An 18,572-nucleotide genomic window follows, 5' to 3' on the forward strand; every position below is an offset into this window, starting at 1 on the left:
AACTGAGGGGCCCAGAACTGGACACAATAGGAATGGGAGACTCATAGCACTAACCTATCATGCCTTGGCTGTTCTGCACTCCTCAGATGAATGATGCTGTGTAAGTTGTTAGATAGAAATTACTATGGTTATTTATTGCTTTTTGTGGAATTTTCTTTTGGCTGTTTTGTAGTCATGAGTAAAACTTCACTGCTCTCTTTTCAGCATCACAAGTTGGGCTGTTGGGCTTTTCAGAAGACTACTTTGAAATATTAAGGTTGTCTGTCTATTGAATCCTTCTAAAAAGAGAGAATATAAAAAAAATTAGGAGAAGAGGAGCATGACAATGCTAGAAAAACATTATTATATAGAATAGACCTCATATTATAAACAGGTTTTCATGTTCAAGAAACATCCTTGCTTCTGAAGGAAGAAGAGTTCAACCTGGAAAAAAATGTACAGGGTAATTCCTGGGGAGATTTGATTTGTTTTTCTCTCAGTTTTCATCTGGTCTGCTTGATGGGATAGTTACACAGCATAATGAAAGGAGTTTTGAGAGAGAGTGGATGTCTGCCTTGGCTGCCTTGAAAAGGACCAGCCTTGAGATCTGTGTGCATTTAGAAGAATCCCTGGCTCTCTGCTCTACTTTTGATATCTTTTAAATGAAATCACTAGCACATGTTTGTAGTGAACCTGCTATACTCAGTGAAATTTTGGCTCTTGCTTCCCTTCTTTCTAACAGATTATGCACTAAACTACACATGACAGACAGAAAACGTGGCAGGAGGCTGTGAATTGAGTACATAAGAAAGGAAGACAGAGTAAGAGATATTTTGATGGACTGAGCATTTTCATACATAGCCCTGTTCATATTTGTTGTGAACAGTTTGTATGATTAAATATGAAATATTTGTTGTAGCTGCCTTTGTGGAGTGGCTTGTACCATCCATATGCAGAAGGAATGGTGGCTGCGGAGAACAGAACAACTGCATGAGTGCTGCAATACCATGTGCCCAAAGGAAAGATATCCTGCCTGATACCATGGTTTCTCCCATCGGTATGGAGTCTCCTCAAACAATGTGAAGTCCCCTCTTAATAGACAAAACTTCCAGTATAGGTAGTTTATCTAGATTATAAGTGTTTATTTGCTTCAAAACTTCAATTTGCCTTTTAATTAGAGTCTTAACTGCTTCTTTGAGGCCATTAAGGAGCTGACAGGTACTGCACAGGTCAATTTATTCCTTTAGGGTCCTAATTCAAAGGCCACCAGAGACTGAGACCTACTCCACAGGTTTGGGAGAGCTTTGGATCAGGCTCAAAGCTGTAAATTAAACAATTGATACACATTTATAGGAAGTGTTTCTGGACTGGATTTCTACCACTGATGGCTTTTGAATACTTGAATAGTATTTACACCCCTTTGCAAAGTAAAGAAAGGCAGTCACAACAAGGTTAAATTAATTCATGTTCAGGTCTTGAACCCTGGATCTTGACTAATTCAACAAGGTTTTAAAACCCTGTTGTAGTTGTATTCAAGCCCTGAGGGGAGAGTCTTAAAGAAGAGTTTGAGCACAGTTATAGAGTAAGCTGTTCTGGAACACAGACAGGCAACTTTCATTCAACTGTTTCTAATTCAGTTGAAAAATGAGTACAGGTTCTATTCTGAAATACTTGCCTTTGAAAGGTTGTAGATCTTTGCCTCATTATTCTTTTCTGTAGAAAGAAAAATAAAAAGTGATCTAATTGTAAAACCAGGAAGGGGAACAGACCAGCTGTTCTTCTGGGCAACAGTTGGAGGAGGCCAGTTGTGAAGGGTGGGCTTGTGCTCCTTCTGTATTAGCTGCTGTGATGCCTCCCTTGAGCTGATGTCAACTCCTCTCCCTTGGTGTTGGCTCCCTTTTCTGCCCTGTCCCACACCACAGGTCGTGATGGAAGTGCGGCGAGTGACAGCTTTGCTGTGGTCTTGAGCCACATCTGTAATGGTATTTACAGTCTATAATTCTAAAATATATACTCTACAAAAGTGCTCTGGAAAAGATTGAGTTGCTGCAATAAGGGCACACAGCATGAAGCCAGATCAATCACTTGTAAAGCACCAAAGCTGATCAATCAGGTGCTGGCAAAATGTCTGGCAGTTGTGTTGTGAAAACAGATGTTGGCTTTTGTCTTCCCAAGAAGGCCTGTCCTCAACTTGTGGTAGAAGAAGGGCATTTTCCTCAGACTGCAAAGCTAAACCTCCTGCACTTCACAGCTATGTAGATGTCACTGCTGCCTTTGAAGCAAATTTTTGGACAGACAGGAATCCTTGATTGACTCAAGACCTTTGGCTTTGGACTCTTCTACACTTCTTCACAGCATCCGTTACAGTCCTAATGGCAGTTAGAAACTCATTGCTGAACTTATTACCTGAAAAAGTATCTAATTTCTTGTCTTCTCACTGTAAAAAGAGACTAATAGAAAAATAATCTGAAAATTATGAAAAGGGAAGGGAAATTTTCCTAACTTGGAGATCCAAGTGTAATTGAATTATACTTACGCAAGAGTGAAAAAAATGAACCTAATGGCTGGTGAAAAAAAGTGCCAGCACAATTTAATTGGACTGGCTGAGTCATATATCTTTTTTTGTGATGGTTGTACTTGGCAGCTCTGCCATAGTCAGATTGATTTTTCTCCTGTAGTGGTAAGCCTCTGTCTCTTCAGTTCACATTAGACTGCATCAGTCAGAAATGTGGAATAAAAGTTGGCAACCCTCGTGTGCCCTCGGGCTCCCCTCAAAGACTAATCTTAAACGTCTTGACTCTGTTGTTACATACAAGGCTAACAGTCCTGGTGATGATAAAGACAATAATAATGATGATAATAACAATAATGATAATTGAGCAATTACTTGTAGTTGAATTTTGTGTTGGTGGCTTGAATCACACAAAGCCTGGCCAGTGGAGAGAGAGGCAGGCAATCACAGCAATGTTGGGAGCCCATCTCAACCTCCCTCACTGTCTCAAGGGGCAGAGAGATGCAAAAGAGTGTGACCGTGGCCAGGGGAGTGAGACAGCCTCCAGGACAAGTAGGGAAGGCTGTGAGTTAGTGCAATCATTGGATCACTATTCAAAGCCTAATTGTCTGACAGAGTGCAGCCTTACAAGTTTAAAATTTCTTCATCCATCAGACCTCCTGGAGCAAAGCTTGGTTGCACTGGCTGACTGCATGCCCATAGCAAAAAATTCATGCTCCCTATCCAGTTCTGCCTCCCCTCTGAGACACTGCTGCCTCCAGTGACTCTAGGTGGCCACAGAACAGCTTTAAGGTATGTAACAGAATTTCTTAAATGGCAAGATGGGAGAAGAATGCAAGTTGTTAGTGTGGCTATTCATTTTTCAAAGCCATGCAGTTCTTCACAGTTATAAAATACTGGAAGGAGCTGGTTTTGAGTTTTGTAATCACAGACTAATTTAGGCTGGAAGGGATCTATGGAGTTATCTTGCCCTACCCGCTGCACAAAGCACAGCTGAATGGCTTGAGTTGCTCAGGTTTATGCAGTCAAATTATGGATATGTAAAGGGAGTATGATTCCCTGGGGACCCTCTTTAAATGTCTTACCAGCTTTATTTAAATAAACAAACCAACCAACAACCCCATTTTTCCTAGCATCTACTCAGAATTACTTGTGTTGCAACTTCCATATGTTGCCTCTTGTCCTGTCACCCTGCCTCCATCTTCTCTGTTACTTCCCACTAGGTAGGTTCACATGGCAAAAATATCCCTTTTGCACCGTCCTTTGTCGCAGGCTGAACAGTCCCAGCTTTCCCCTCCTCTCCTAGTGCGTGTCCTGTGCTCCAGCCCCTGACCATCTCTGTGGCCCTGCTGGACTTGCTTCAGTTAAGTCCATGTCCATCTTGTACTGGGGAGCCCTGAACTGGACACAGTACATGGGAGGCTGCCCCACTGGTGGTAGATAGAGGTGAACAGTCAGGTATGCTTCTACTAACACAGCCCAGGAGACAGCCAGGAGACAGTCCTTATTCCCCATAAGGACTTATGTTGGTGCATGTCATTCGCTTGTTTAATAGCTTGTGCTAAGGGTTGTAGTTTAATGAATTGCCTAGGACTGTGTTTGCAGAGACTTTAGCTTATTTTACTCCAATTAATTTAGTGTGGGAGCAATCTTCATCCTATGTGTGAAACTGAGCCCATACATCTTCTTGGGAAGCCTGTACCTAACGGCAGAGGTAGGCAATTGCTCTTGTTGGCTTCCTTCCTCATCTTGTCTTTTCTAGTCTTACTGTCACATTGGTAATATCAGGGACGTGCTATTTTCTTCCAACACCACTTAGAAACAGTTACGAATTCAATGACAAATCCCTGGGGCTTTGGCTTGCCTGTTAGCCTTTGCCAGTGCCATTAACTGTCCTGAAGCAGATGTCTTGGGTGCCTTTTCCCCTCCCCTTGCTATCATAGTGGCCTGCATTCACATTGACCTAACTGTATGACATCGCCCTCCTCTGGTGCTCAGGGTGAGAGGTAAACTCCTGATCAGCTCTCTCTGAGCAGGTACAGTTCATGGCTTTGTAAAATTAAACTGCTGGGAGGAGCCTGTGAGCCTACAGCCTGGCATCCTTTGCAGGGCAGGGAATCCCATAGAGTGTGTGTTACCTTTTCCACTCCTGCTTTCAAGAAGTCAGTGGAGCTGATCCAAATATTCCTTCTGAATAGGTTTTCTAAACAAAATTTTTGTCACAAAATGAACAAGAAACTGTGGGTTGCTTGGCAGTTATACACGTTACTACAGGAGTAAATATTTTTTATGTCAAAATCAACTTTGTAATACTAAAGTATAGGTGTTCAAGCATCACTTACTGGGACAGTAGCACTGAATGTTAAATGACTTGTTAAATTAACCTGACCTGTAGGCTGAGAGCATGTCACATTGGATATGGTTATTTGGTAGCGTATTCTCTCAGAAAAGCTCTAGACTATCTTCCTTAGTGAACAAAGGCAGCCAGCCTTCCTCCAGGTGTGCAGCACAGACTAATACTGCTACAGACTGCAGGCTGGAGTCCTGAGAGATGTGTGTCTGCTCAATATAAGCAGCCCACGTGTGGACGCTGCAGTCGGTGCCTACCCTGCCACTGGGACATGGGCTCAGGCTCACCCGCCTGGTGTCACTTGGCTGCTCTCCAGTGACACAAATGAGCAGCTCTCTGAACCCCCTTTTTCTGCATGGATTAACCAGGGCTCAGCTGCTTTGTAGTGTCAGGGTGGTGAAAAACTGGCAGAGCACATCAGTGAGTATGAACTTGTGCTTGATTTTCCTTGAAATGCCGTGGTTGAGACCAATGAAATTCTTTGTGATTTTTTTTTGCTGGAATGCCTTGAGGGTTTTTTTGTATTGGCCTCAGGAAACTCAGTAACTATGCCATAACAGGAGTTTTTAGTGCTGGTGGCAGCTTTCTAGCTTAGGAAACACATACTCCTCAGTCTTCTGTCTTTTTCACGTACTTTATGTAGTGAGTTGGGTTAGCTGCTGTCCATAGCCACCTTCTTTTTAATATGTAAAATGTTAATTTTAAATCTGATAGACTTATCACCCCTGTTCATTAATTCTTCAATTTATCAGGTCACTTTTAACTTTACAGTTAATATTCTATTAAATTTTTTGAGAACTTTCTGCTGAAGATGAACAATCTGTCTGCTTACCTTCATTAGAATCTGATACATGTAATTTTAGAGAGGTCTTAGTGACATTAAGGAGTGTCATGTAACATGTTTCTCTTTCATTCTGATACAGTGAGACAGAACAGGAGGCAATATTGCACACTCAGAAGTAAGTAAGCACCAAGGAGTGAAATGAAAAGATCTTTTAGAGATATGGACAAGAAATATTTCCCACAGTTTTGGAATGCGGGCTAATTAAGAATGCTTCATATCTGGAGACCAAATGTGAAAGAACAAGGTAATCAACTGGAAAGAATCAGTTCATTCAGGCAAAATTTCCAGGGGTGAGACACTGCCCTGACTCAAATAAATGTGTGCCTGGGATTTCATCTCAGGTGCTGAGGAGCCTTTGTATCCACGTTGGTAATGGCCTTGGATGACCAAAACCAAAAGTCTAAAATTAGAAATTATAGACATATTTTTCCTTTTCCAAATCAGCTGTTTCAGTGCTGGCTCTTCATTTACACTGTTCCAAGATAAAGTGAATGAACTGAGCATGCTCATGTTAATAGCTATTGTCTTCTGAAGTACTTAGAAATGTAAAAGGCACTTCATTGTCCTGGAGAACTTCTCAGAAAAGCTCAAAAATCTCTTCACTTTATAAGCAGGAGAAAAATGTTCAGTGAGCTAATTCTGCCTGGGGAATCCTTTCACCAGGCTAACAGTGTTGTGCCCTTTGCAGAGAATCATTCCTTTGGTTTTGCAAAGAGATCTTTGTCACAGAGACTGTGTGGGCACAGGGGTCAGAATCACTGCTTAGCGCAGCTCAGCATCTATCTTCTTGGTTCATCCAGTAATACACAGTCATTCCTTGGTGTCTGAGTCCCAGTGACTCCACAGTATCACCTTCTCAGCTGCCTTGCTTTTGTGCTACAACTGCTGTAAACCACAGCTGCTTGCAGGTATGCTAGAGGCACTGTGTTTGTTAAGCATCTGATGCCACAGGGCTTTAGGAGGAGTCTGCTGGTGGTGGATGGTGAGGTCTGGGCTGGTCAAGGATTGGGGTGCCAGCACAGCTTCCCACAGTGCTCTTCTTCTGGGGAAATGGCAGCAGGGCCAGTGTTACAGCACAGCTTAGTGCTCCTGTAATTCCTCTGGCTGTGGAGATCATGAGCACTGCAAGAAACAATGTGTGTAGGCACAGGAGTGAGAAGGAATGGGGGGCAAATACCATCTCTCTCTGCTTGCTGCTGTGCTAGGAAAGGAGCAATGCTGACAAGGGTGGTCTGCAGGAGCATGCAAAGAACTGGAAACTACCCTTCCTCTCTGCCCAGAGTGGCCTAATAGAGTTTGCAAGGACATCCAAAATGAAGCTCTTCTTCCACAAGTTTGATTTTTGATAAGGTCAGATTTACTGAATAATATCTAATTAGCTGTAAGGAGGTGTTTTTTAATATGGAGGAGTCTCAAACCTGTTTTTTAGTGATCTTTTTAAAGTATGAGTTACTTCCTGGATCTGAAAAACGTATTTAACATTATAGCTGAACATTGGTCGTTGAGGGAACAGCTCTAGTTGTGAAGAACAGAGCATCTAATTGGTAAGAAAGGTATGAAAGATGGACAATAGGCTATTTTTGAACACTCGGGCACGTTTGTACAGCACTATTGAGAGAACGAAAGTGTTCAACAAAATATGTAATCCCTTTTCCCTGCCTACCACGAAAGTGATACAGACTTTTTCACCTAAGTTTTGGTTGAAATGCTCATAATCAGCATATCTCTTTCCTCATTAACTTTGCTCTTTGACTTCTTGCCATTTTGCAAATTGATTTGACTATTGTGAAACTCTAATTGCCTCATTTAAGCCTTATAGTCTCCTTCACTAAACAGACTGATCTTTTCTGCCTGTACAGAAAGCATCCTGAAGGGAGCATCACAAGGAAATTGCAGGACCTTTCTTTGCTGGCATTCAGAACTCTAGCTCACAACTGCAATCACTCATGCTGCCCTCCTTAATTTTCTGTGTTAGAGTCGATAACAATGAAAAGTTTTGTTCAAATTAATAAAATGAAAATATGAACAAGGAATGTAAGTGAAAAGGATTGCTGACAAGCATTAGGGAAACGGGGATATATGAGAAGGCCAATCTAGATATCCAGGTCTACGACCTAGCATTGAGAGATATTAAAACTCTTAAAGCAGAAAGAAACAAAAACTAAGGACTGGAGAGCCATTGTATTCTGATCATTCCTGAAATGATGATGATTCAGCTTAGAGCAGAAGCCATTTATTCTTAACCTAGTTTAAGATGAATTTCAGTCAATGTAGTTTGGTCACATCCCAGAGCACAACAATTGAATCTACTTTCACCAGTTGCCTTGCAGAAACATTTGCTGGTGAGAAATATTGGTTCCTTTCTTCCTTTCATCTACATCCCCTTTAGAAGCAATCTGAGAGCATAAATATCTCTTCTTTGAAGACCAGTAAAAAATTGTAGTGAAAAAGTGTAGCCCAAGCAAGGTTTATTTGGAGAGAGAGTAAAGGTTGCTGAGATGTTTTGAAAGGTTGGAACTGCTAACAAGTATATCAAAGGGAGATATTTGTGGGGACTGGGCAAGGGTAAGGGGTAAATACAGCAATTTATCAGGGAAAAAAATAAAGAAGACAATAAATCAGTCCATCAAAGAGCTGTAGTGAAGAGTGGGAACAGCTTTATACAATGTTTGTCTAGTCGATAGCATCATTCATTTACTGTATAAATAACCACCCATATGAACTTTTTATTGCTTTCCACAGCTGGCAAGTGTGTTTGTTTATGTATCTATAAACCATTCTGCAAGTACTGCTCTCAGGATGCCCATGTGTCAGAATTATAAATGCACCCTATTACAAGCTTATTTGCAAAATTTTCCATATGGACATAAAGTGATCTGTCTAGCTTTGTTGCTTATTTTTTGACAGTTATAAATGTATAGTTAATTTTCTTTCCTCAGTACTGTTTCAGTTTTCATGTTTTTACTTTTAACCAGAGAGAATTGTTGGAGTGTCATCTAGTGCACTCTACTGACCAGATACAACGTCACAAAGTTTGGCCGTCTTGCTGGTTTAAGTAGTTTGAAATGCTTCATATTCCTTTCCTGTGTTAGAAAATGTTGTTTTCTGTAAATTAATGCATATTTAGAGAAGAGACTTGAACCAGGCTGCTTGTGATTCAGGAGTCAAATTACCAACAAGGCTATGGGCTGATAGGATACTACTCCTTCTTTCTTTCGTTTATCTTTTTGTAAATCCCTTTCTCTGAATTTGTTTCTTTCTCTCTCAGTTTCTCTAGCTACTGTAACATACATAATTTTCTATTTTCACCTCCAAAATTTAAAATACTTTCTTTTTCTTGGTCTTTTCTTTGGTTAATTTCCTATGTGAGAATTATACTTTTGGAAAGCTTGTTTAAATTTTTAAAATGACTGATTTGTTTATGATGATAAGAGCTCCTTTAAAAATAGATTTCACCAAGCAAAAAAGGCTTAAAAATTTAAATTTTGTTGTTAGGAAGAGGATATTCAATTATCATAAGAATTTATTGATTGTAGATTTCTTTTTTGATTTAAAACAAAAAAGTTCTTCAAATCTGAGCTTTTGTGCCTGCTGTTTAGGGGAGACAGGGTTCAGGGTCTTCGAGCCTAATTTTTTTTTGTCAGTTCAAGGAAAAAAACATAATTTTATCCAACTCCATTACTTTAAATGTGCACACACTCTAACAAATGTCTTAATTGGTGTCTAACAAATCTCTTAAGTGGCCTCCAGAAAATAGTATGAAAATAGTGGTGGCACTTTAGTATAAACCAACTATTTTGAATGGCAAATATCAAATACTGCTGAGCTGAGATCAGTGTATTAGTCATGTTCTTCCCAGTTAGTTAATTTACATTTAATGTTACAGCTCTTCCATAAGGATTGGAGGTATGCCAGAATCCTGCTTTGTAGGGCTAAGTGTGGGCCCAGAGCCTTTGCTGGCATGGGGCTGTTCTGTCAATGCCACAGCTGTAGTCTGACACTAAAAAAAGCGCAGCTTCCCTGTTAAAGGTGGATGTTACTTTAATTTTTTGCAGAGTTACTATTGATCCTTTCCACTGGCACTCCTACCTGCTGTAAACACAGAGGGAAATGAAAGTAGGGCTGCAAAAGTTGAAAACAACAGATATTTACTTCCATTAGATATTGTGAAGCTTGGTTGGACTTTTACCCCCTGAATGCTTGTTGGTTGCTTCATGGCAGCCTACTGTTCTTCACACCATGACTGGGTTTTCTGGACACTTGAGAGATGTACGTCAGTATCAGGAAAACACAGAAGTAAACCCTTGAAACAGTGTTATCCTTTGAACCCAAAGGGTTGTGTGTATTTGAATTTCATTGTAAATAATTAGGGAAAATTGCATATTGGAAGGACCCATGACAACCATTATAAAAAACGGTATTTTGTCTGAGTTTTTGCTGATGTCATGTGAAGTAGTCAGATTGACTTCATATGGGCTGATAGGATACTACTCCTTCTTTCTTTCGTTTATTTTTTTGTAAATCCCTTTCTCTGAATTTCTGTTTCTTTCTCTCTCAGTTTCTCTAGCTACTGTAACATACATAATTTTCTATTTTCACCTCCAAAATTTAAAATACTTTCTTTTTCTTGGTCTTTTCTTTGGTTAATTTCCTATGTGAGAATTATACTTTTGGAAAGCTTGTTTAAATTTTTAAAATGACTGATTTGTTTATGATGATAAGAGCTCCTTTAAAAATAGATTTCACCAAGCAAAAAAGGCTTAAAAATTTAAATTTTGTTGTTAGGAAGAGGATATTCAATTATCATAAGAATTTCTTGATTGTAGATTTCTTTTTTGATTTAAAACAAAAAAGTTCTTCACATCTGAGCTTTTGTGCCTGCTGTTTAGGGGAGACAGGGTTCAGGGTCTTCGAGCCTAATTTTTTTTTGTCAGTTCAAGGAAAAAAACATAATTTTATCCAACTCTATTACTTTAAATGTGCACACACTCTAACTCTTAATTGGTGTCTAACAAATCTCTTAAGTGGCCTCCAGAAAATAGTATGAAAATAGTGGTGGCACTTTAGTATAAACCAACTATTTTGAATGGCAAATATCAAATACTGCTGAGCTGAGATCAGTGTATTAGTCATGTTCTTCCCAGTTAGTTAATTTACATTTAATGTTACAGCTCTTCCATAAGGATTGGAGGTATGCCAGAATCCTGCTTTGTAGGGCTAAGTGTGGGCCCAGAGCCTTTGCTGGCATGGGGCTGTTCTGTCAATGCCACAGCTGTAGTCTGACACTAAAAAAAGCGCAGCTTCCCTGTTAAAGGTGGATGTTACTTTAATTTTTTGCAGAGTTACTATTGATCCTTTCCACTGGCACTCCTACCTGCTGTAAACACAGAGGGAAATGAAAGTAGGGCTGCAAAAGTTGAAAACAACAGATATTTACTTCCATTAGATATTGTGAAGCTTGGTTGGACTTTTACCCCCTGAATGCTTGTTGGTTGCTTCATGGCAGCCTACTGTTCTTCACACCATGACTGGGTTTTCTGGACACTTGAGAGATGTACGTCAGTATCAGGAAAACACAGAAGTAAACCCTTGAAACAGTGTTATCCTTTGAACCCAAAGGGTTGTGTGTATTTGAATTTCATTGTAAATAATTAGGGAAAATTGCATATTGGAAGGACCCATGACAACCATTATAAAAAACGGTATTTTGTCTGAGTTTTTGCTGATGTCATGTGAAGTAGTCAGATTGACTTCACGTCTTGTTGAAGATTTCACCCTCAAACTGATCTTCATGGTAAAATGAGTGTGAATAGTCAAGGTATAGTGATATTTCCTGAGTTGATCTTTTGGTATCTGCGTTAGTAAAGACATACCTATCACTTCTTGCACCTCAGAAAGATATGGTGAAGGGTAAGGAATTCGGGGGTCCTTGATGATATTTCTGTTGAATTTTAGTTTGGTTAATTATTTTTAATTTAATTGAATAAGATGCATTATTTTTCATTTCCTGTCCTAGGATGCAATGCAGAGCTCACCTGACACTATGAAAACAATTGCGTTTCACAAGAGATAGATGTACTTTTAGAGCCCTTAAGATGGAAAGTGTCATATACATATAGAACGATATCACCTGCTCAGTAAAAGTTTATACAGAATAATATCACCAAATAATAAGAATAATAGCAAATGTATGTACTTACCTTTTTCTACTGTGTTATGTCTCCTTAAAGGGATAAATGTTGAGAAAGTGGGGTAGCTCTGAATATAAAGAAAGGATTTCTTTCACTGGTCAAACCTAAGAGCAGCTTATGCAGCTTATGCTCTCAATCTTATTTTGAGCACTTAGCAAAGATACCGAATCATGATATTGCTATACGTGAGGTCACAGTTTTTGTGACATTAAAATTTAGCTTTAAGGTTTTATATCCCATGACTGTGATCAATGTTAACAGGTATGATGAGGAGTGTGTTGCTTGCTCTCCAGAACTGAAGATCAACTTAGAAGCAAGTTATTTTCTGCTCTCATTCTACATTTGGTATAATAAAGAAAAGTCAGTATGTGATGGCTTAAATTAGCTTTCAGTGTTTGCGAAGATGTAACCAGATAATATTTTAATTTAAAAAAAGAGAAAATCTCTAGTTTAAGTAGAAAGTTGGGCTGATTGCACATTCAACGAAAATAACCCATTATATGAGGGCAAAGCACAGAAGTAGTGACTTCCACACAAATGTGTTTTAGAAATTGTGCTGGTAATTACGACATTGATCTTTCTGATGCCATAGTTAAGCAGCATTATTTGGTGCCCTCTCCTAGTATCTTGTGTAGCTGTGTGCTAGAGAGCCCACCCAAACTGAGCAAGATGAAGCAGCTTATAATGGGAAATGTAGCTACCTCTCCATTGCCATAGTAACACCTTAATCCTGGATGGCTTCAGTGGGTTTTCAAATCACTGCATCCAGTTTCTTTGTTAATGTGGACTCCTCTAGCATTTCAGGTTAGAATTTGCCAGCCTGAGCAGTCTGAGAGGTAGACCCCTCTTGTGAAGACTGATACTGGCTGAGTGGAAGCTGGTGGTCAGCATCATAGCAGCAGAGGAGAGCCCAGAGAGCCTTCTGAGTGTGCAGGGCAGGGGGTGAGGGAAGGGAGGGAAGGTTAAACAGTGAAGAGTGACAAGGCATAAGACAACAAAGCTATATTTGATGCATTGTAAACGTATACTGTCTTTTCATCCTACAGGTATTTTTGATGAGGTGTTTTTTATTCTTCTACTACTTGCCAATAATTTTTTTTCTGGAAAACATTGTGTTCAGTAAACCTGAAAATAACCACCGCTCTTTGGGATGTCAAGTGGATTTACCTGTAACTCAGAAATTCCAAAATGTTTTCAGCTAGCAAACAGCAATTTCCCCATCATCTCACCTGAAGGTGATGCAGATGTTTAGAACCTCTGTGCCTACTGCACATATCAGAAACACTAAACATTTCATCTTGATTTCTCTTCAGTACCACCTACTTCCTGGAAGATCTGGAAGCCTTGCATTTACCACTTCAAGTTCTCTGCCAAGTTCCTTTCAAAAAAATTTATATGTGTATTTATTTTTTTGCTCCATTTTTGTCTCACACGTTTATTATATGGTGACAAATGCAGTTTTCTTCTGACACCACATAATAGATGTGTGAAACACACACACATTTTCTACTAAGAGACTGCTCTTTATTTCCTGGCTCCAGTTGCAAAACAGGAGTCAGGGTTAGAAAGGTTGTACCTCTGTCAGATATGTGTAGTCTGCATCCTCAAACTTCTCTAGCTCTTTCTACAGCACTAGGAAAAAATGGTGAATCTAGTGCTTCTGCTTCTGTGTTTCAGTGTTTCCTCCTCCTCAAGCACATCTTTTCTCGATTTTACAGTCAACATCCCCTTATATTGATTATATTTACTCACTTTAGAGCTTGATGCTCTTAATGGGAAAAAAAATAATCTCTCCAGCTCATAAAACAAGTATACCAGGATTCTGACTGCAGGAGGTGCAGCAATTTTAGAGAAACCATCCTCCTACTATTCTGCCTTTAGCACAATGAGAAAACATTACTAGTTCATTTGCTGTGAATTCCAAACACTGTTTTCTCCAGGTCAAGTGATATGTGATGTCCTGCTGTATAGGTAGGTATGTGTAGGTAATGACCAAACAGCCTCTCGACAAGACCGTGGTGATGTAACATTCCTTATTTATATATACCAGCTTTAAGTGTTCTGTATGCTTCTGCAGTGTGTAGGGGGCTGCTGTGAAATACAAAATTAGAGAGATCTTCTGTGAACTAAAGTGGAACGAGACCCATATTATAAGTTAAAACAAAGCCAAGCAAATAAGCAAGCAAAAAGAGAAAACTGAATGTATTATCACTTCCTACTGGATCCAAACAGGCTAGGAATTACATGTGTGAGGCAGTTATTCTGCAGTTACCTGTGTGTGACTGAAAGCAGCAGGAACTATGGTGTTTTCATGTTAAACACAGAGTTCTGTATTGATTTTTTTTTTCTAAAGAATTTTATCCCACAAAGTCCTAGTACTTGAGGTATTCCTGCAATAGAATGACAAATAACCGAGTGACATGCATGAGAAATTTAGAAAATGAGAAATGCTAAACCGTTTTCCAAACAGAGCAGAAACAACACTAATTCCATTAGGCAAGATGGAACACACAAACTGGGCATGCTTTTAGTTTTGAAGCTAACCAGATAACTGTTATCTTTTTAAATGTATCAACTATTGAAGTGATTCCTTTAATGTGAAGCAAACCCACTGATTTTCCTTTCTAAAATTAAAGCATTTACCTTATACAAAGTATAAGAAATGTTACCTGTTGCCTCCACCATTCCTTCTAGGATTACAACAATTTCTAGCTCCTCTTTGGGCAACTGGGCTTTGGAAATCTCCCAGAAAGGACTCTGCTGGTTAATTTCATGGCTGATGATCAGTGGTGAAACCAAAAAGAGACGATCATCCCCTGTGTAATAACCTACGTTGATATCTGTCTGGTTGAGTGGTATAAATTCCCCCTCCTTTGTCTGTTTGGATTTGATCAACTTGGCTCGTATTGATGCCTCTACAATGTGTGAATTCCTAAGGTCTCCTACTCGGAACATTAGACAGAGCTTTCCATCCCGCATGGAAATAACTGCGTTTGTAGAAAAAACCAAGGTTTCTGCCCTCTTCTTAGGTTGGGATATTTTCACAAACATGCAGCCAACCATGAAAGCGTTGACGATAGAACCTAAAACAGACTGCACTAAAAGCAGAATAATTCCCTCGGGACACTTGTCCGTGATGACCCGGTAACCATACCCAATGGTGGTTTCTGTCTCGATTGAGAATAAAAAGGCTGAGACAAACCCATTGAGGTTGCTGACGCATGGGGTCCACGTGCTGTCCCCTATATGATCCATATCTCCTCGCAAGTAGGCAATTAGCCACCAGATCATTCCAAAGAAGAGCCAGGTCACAGTGTAAACCATGACAAAAATCAACAGGTTGAATCTCCACTTGAGATCGACTAAGGTAGTGAAGATGTCGGTCAAGTAACGGTAAGTCTCTCTGACATTCCCGTGGTGGACGTTGCATTTCCCATCTTTCCTAACATACCTCTGGATTTTTCTCTTGGCACATTCTTTGTTTATATTTTTTGGCAGATCCTCTCTAGCTTGTTTGGGCAACTTTGGCTGATGAATAGTGACAGGGCTCTCTATGTCCTGCTCCATTGAGTCTTCTTCCAGTACGTTAGCTGCCATTGAAAACAAACAAACAAACAAGAGAAAGGCAGGCATTATTTTTTCTTATTATATCTCTAAGTCAACACAAAACTTCCTGTATTATGGGCATGAAATTGCTATTAATCAATAAGGTTATTAGCCGTGTTCTTTGTTCATCTATTAAATGCACAACACAAAAGTCAAATGATGTCAAGCATCCTCAGTTTATTGCTAAATAGAAATACTTTGAAGGAAAGCTCTCTTTCTCATTTCTTATCTATCAGGTTATTCCGTCCACACCCATATTTAAATTCTGTAAGATGTGTTCAAGCAGATCTTTCTTCCCTTCCCTCCCCTTTACAGTTTAATAAACTAGGTTTCTTATGCGCCAAGGAAGATCTGGGATACAGCAGATATAACTCAGGGAATGGATTTGCTTGGGGGTTCCAGTCAACAAAATGAGCACAGAAAATGAGCAATTGTTGAGCTGTTTTTTCTATCAATTGCATCGCTATGGGGAAAGTATTAAATAAATATAATTAGTTAAAAAACCCCCAGCATTCTTTAGAAAGAAACAATCCTACTCTTGTTGAGGGAAAAGAAAGATTTAGTATAATATATACCAAGAACAATTCAAGCACATTTCCACAGAAAATCAATCAACATTTCCCTGTGTCTTACAAGCATTTAAAATCCAGAAATGACAATAACTGGTTTGTTGTTTGTTTGTTGTTTTTTTAAAATTTATATTTTTTTTCAGCTTTCCAGGCTTCAGAGATAAATCGTTTAACCATGTTTATGTTTCAGAAAAAAAAATTTACTGAGGAAGAGAATGATTAAATTGAATGGGTTTTGCACAAAGCTGAGTATCTGGGGAGGTCTGGGGTAACTGTTGTCTTTCCACTGAAAACCCTATTGCAGTCTGGCGATTCTTCCTGCAGGGATTTCAGCTCTTAAACTCCTAATTTTCTCCCTTCTGGCTAACTGCTATCATTCTGGTGCCAGGCCGTGAAGGGAAAAACTTCTGCTGGCTTTGCCTAGATGCTTGGCTCTGAGTACAGTAGCACTGATGTGATGTTGTACCATTGGTTTATGGAGATGCTCTTTCTGAATAGCCAAGACATTGACCTGCCTGTGGTCAGTTCACCCTGCAATGATCACAGTTCATGTTACTGCTGTGCAGGCCCAGGTGTGAGCTGCCCAGTCTTGATGTGGGTGGTGATCTTCAAGCAGACAGCTGGGATTAAGCAGCCTGGGTTGGGAAGCACTTCATTTCCTTCAGTTCCTGCTGCCTCTGAGTACCTCTTGCCTGGTTGGGAAAAGGAGGCATAAACCTATCAAAGCTCCTGCTGCACACAGCAGTCCTGTCCCTGGCACCCCATGGGCTTGAGTGTCTCTGCCTGACATTACCCTCTGCAGTAGAACCAAACCCTTTAATGTGGACGAGCTACCAGGGAAACTTGGCCTCTTGTCTAGAGAGAGGGTTGCACAAAGGGCTGCTCTTGGTGGGTCAGTATGGTTTGAAGAGCATTTCAGTCTCCCACTCTTAGAAACATGTGTTATGTAGCAGATCATCTGTAGAGTTTCACAGCTCCTGTAGCTTTTTCAGGATGCACAGACTCATCCCTGTGGAGATAGATCACTGGGCCTTATGAAGTTTTAGGGGTTACTGAAATACCCATGAAAAACTAATGGATTGGAGACTGGTTGTCTCTCCTTCTGGCCAGCTGCCCTGCCAGCCAAGCCTCTGTTCAACTCTGTAGCCTTTTCTGTGTTAAAAAGAAAAAGGCTCAGGCCTGACAGTAGCTTGGAAACCTGATAGCAGTTCTGTGTTTAAAGACTGCATTCCATCCTATGTCAGATTTTCAGTTTGCTGCTGTGTCTAAGAGGAGTGTTATTCAGGCTGATGGTAGAGGCAGCACTAGAAGTCATGTCACTAGGCAGTCAATTCTGAATGAGCTTACCCCAGTTGGTGACAATGTGCCTACTTGCATTATCATTAATGCTGTGTAATGTATGACAAAATGAACAAAATAAAAAGGCATGGCAAGAACTTTGTGAGGCAGAATAAAACCAAAGCCAGAAAATTTGAAGTTAAGGCTTCACACTTTCTGTTTAACTCTCTATTACATCACTGCAAAAATAGACCCTGCAAATACTTAGGAGCAGCCTATGAAAGCTCAGGCATTTGAAGCTTTAATGCAATGTATGTTAGACTAGTAATGCTGGTTTAATGTGGTTCATTATCTTTAAGGCTTTATGAATATTTTGCTCTCCCTTCCAAGTTAAAGCCTGACATGAACACAGAGACAAGGTGCAGGTATCCCTTGTTGCCTTTGAGAATATATCAACTTATGGCCCTGTTATTAAAGGCAACCACATCCTAGACCTCCCTTAGTGTCTCTTACCAGAAATGGCAAATCGTATTAAAAATCATAACATGATTGGAGGAGGCACAGGTGCTGATTTTATTAGTGGTATCAGGAGAAATCTGAAGGTACATCCCCATTCAGGGATGCCTACCACTCACACACTGTACCCATCTAGCCTGCTTTGGATATGATGCCTGTTTCCTGTAGAAGTACTTGCTAGCAGTGAAGTATTTTTATTTAATACAACAAATTTTAGTGATGCTTCCAAAATGGTTTGTTGCTAAGCCCTTGCACATTGTAACCAGCCTTTCCTGTCTTTTACAGTACCTGAGCTAATCCACAGAGAGAAGATCTACATTTTTGTAAGCAACCAGAGGTTTTGTGGCAGGAGCAAGGAGCTGCTATGCTCCCCAGCATATGGTGGCGGGCTGTCACTGTCACTGCAAATGGGCTTCAGAGACCTGCCCCTGCCAAGATGGGAGAATTTCAACCTTGAGTTGTTGCACCAGAGCTGACTCCCATGTGGATATGTAAGAGGGCAGCTTTGGACGACCGAACCTGGTGTCTGCGTTTAACCTGTTTCTCTCAGTATTGCGTCTTGCTAACACTCCTGCAGACATTTTAATCTCCCTGGGAGCATGTAGCCATTTTGCAAATTCTTCAGACTTTTTCAAGTGCTGTCATTTGTCAACTCTCAGGCAGTCTCTGAGCAGAAAAAATAAGTTTTTAATCTTTATCTCTTTATTTAAGATGCTGTTTTACTCTT

At 40.0% G+C, this 18,572-nt stretch overlaps 1 protein-coding gene across 2 annotated transcripts in view; it reads right to left on the reverse strand.

Annotated features, from left to right (window-relative positions):
* The window catches only part of KCNJ6 (potassium inwardly-rectifying channel, subfamily J, member 6), a 50,904-nt gene that overhangs the window by 25,858 nt on the left and 6,474 nt on the right, over nt 1–18,572 (reverse strand). Inside the window, exon 2 of one of the 2 annotated variants that reach the window (XM_010000421.1) lies at nt 14,546–15,437. In XM_010000421.1, coding sequence (XP_009998723.1) covers nt 14,546–15,437 — 892 coding nt within the window. Of the gene's footprint in view, nt 1–14,545; nt 15,474–18,572 lie in introns of those variants that run through there. The other variant, XM_010000420.1, reaches the window with a different exon arrangement.

This window comes from Chaetura pelagica, unplaced genomic scaffold, assembly GCF_000747805.2.
Source record: "Chaetura pelagica isolate M959 unplaced genomic scaffold, ChaPel_1.0 scaffold244, whole genome shotgun sequence".
Classification (NCBI taxonomy): domain Eukaryota; kingdom Metazoa; phylum Chordata; class Aves; order Apodiformes; family Apodidae; genus Chaetura; species Chaetura pelagica.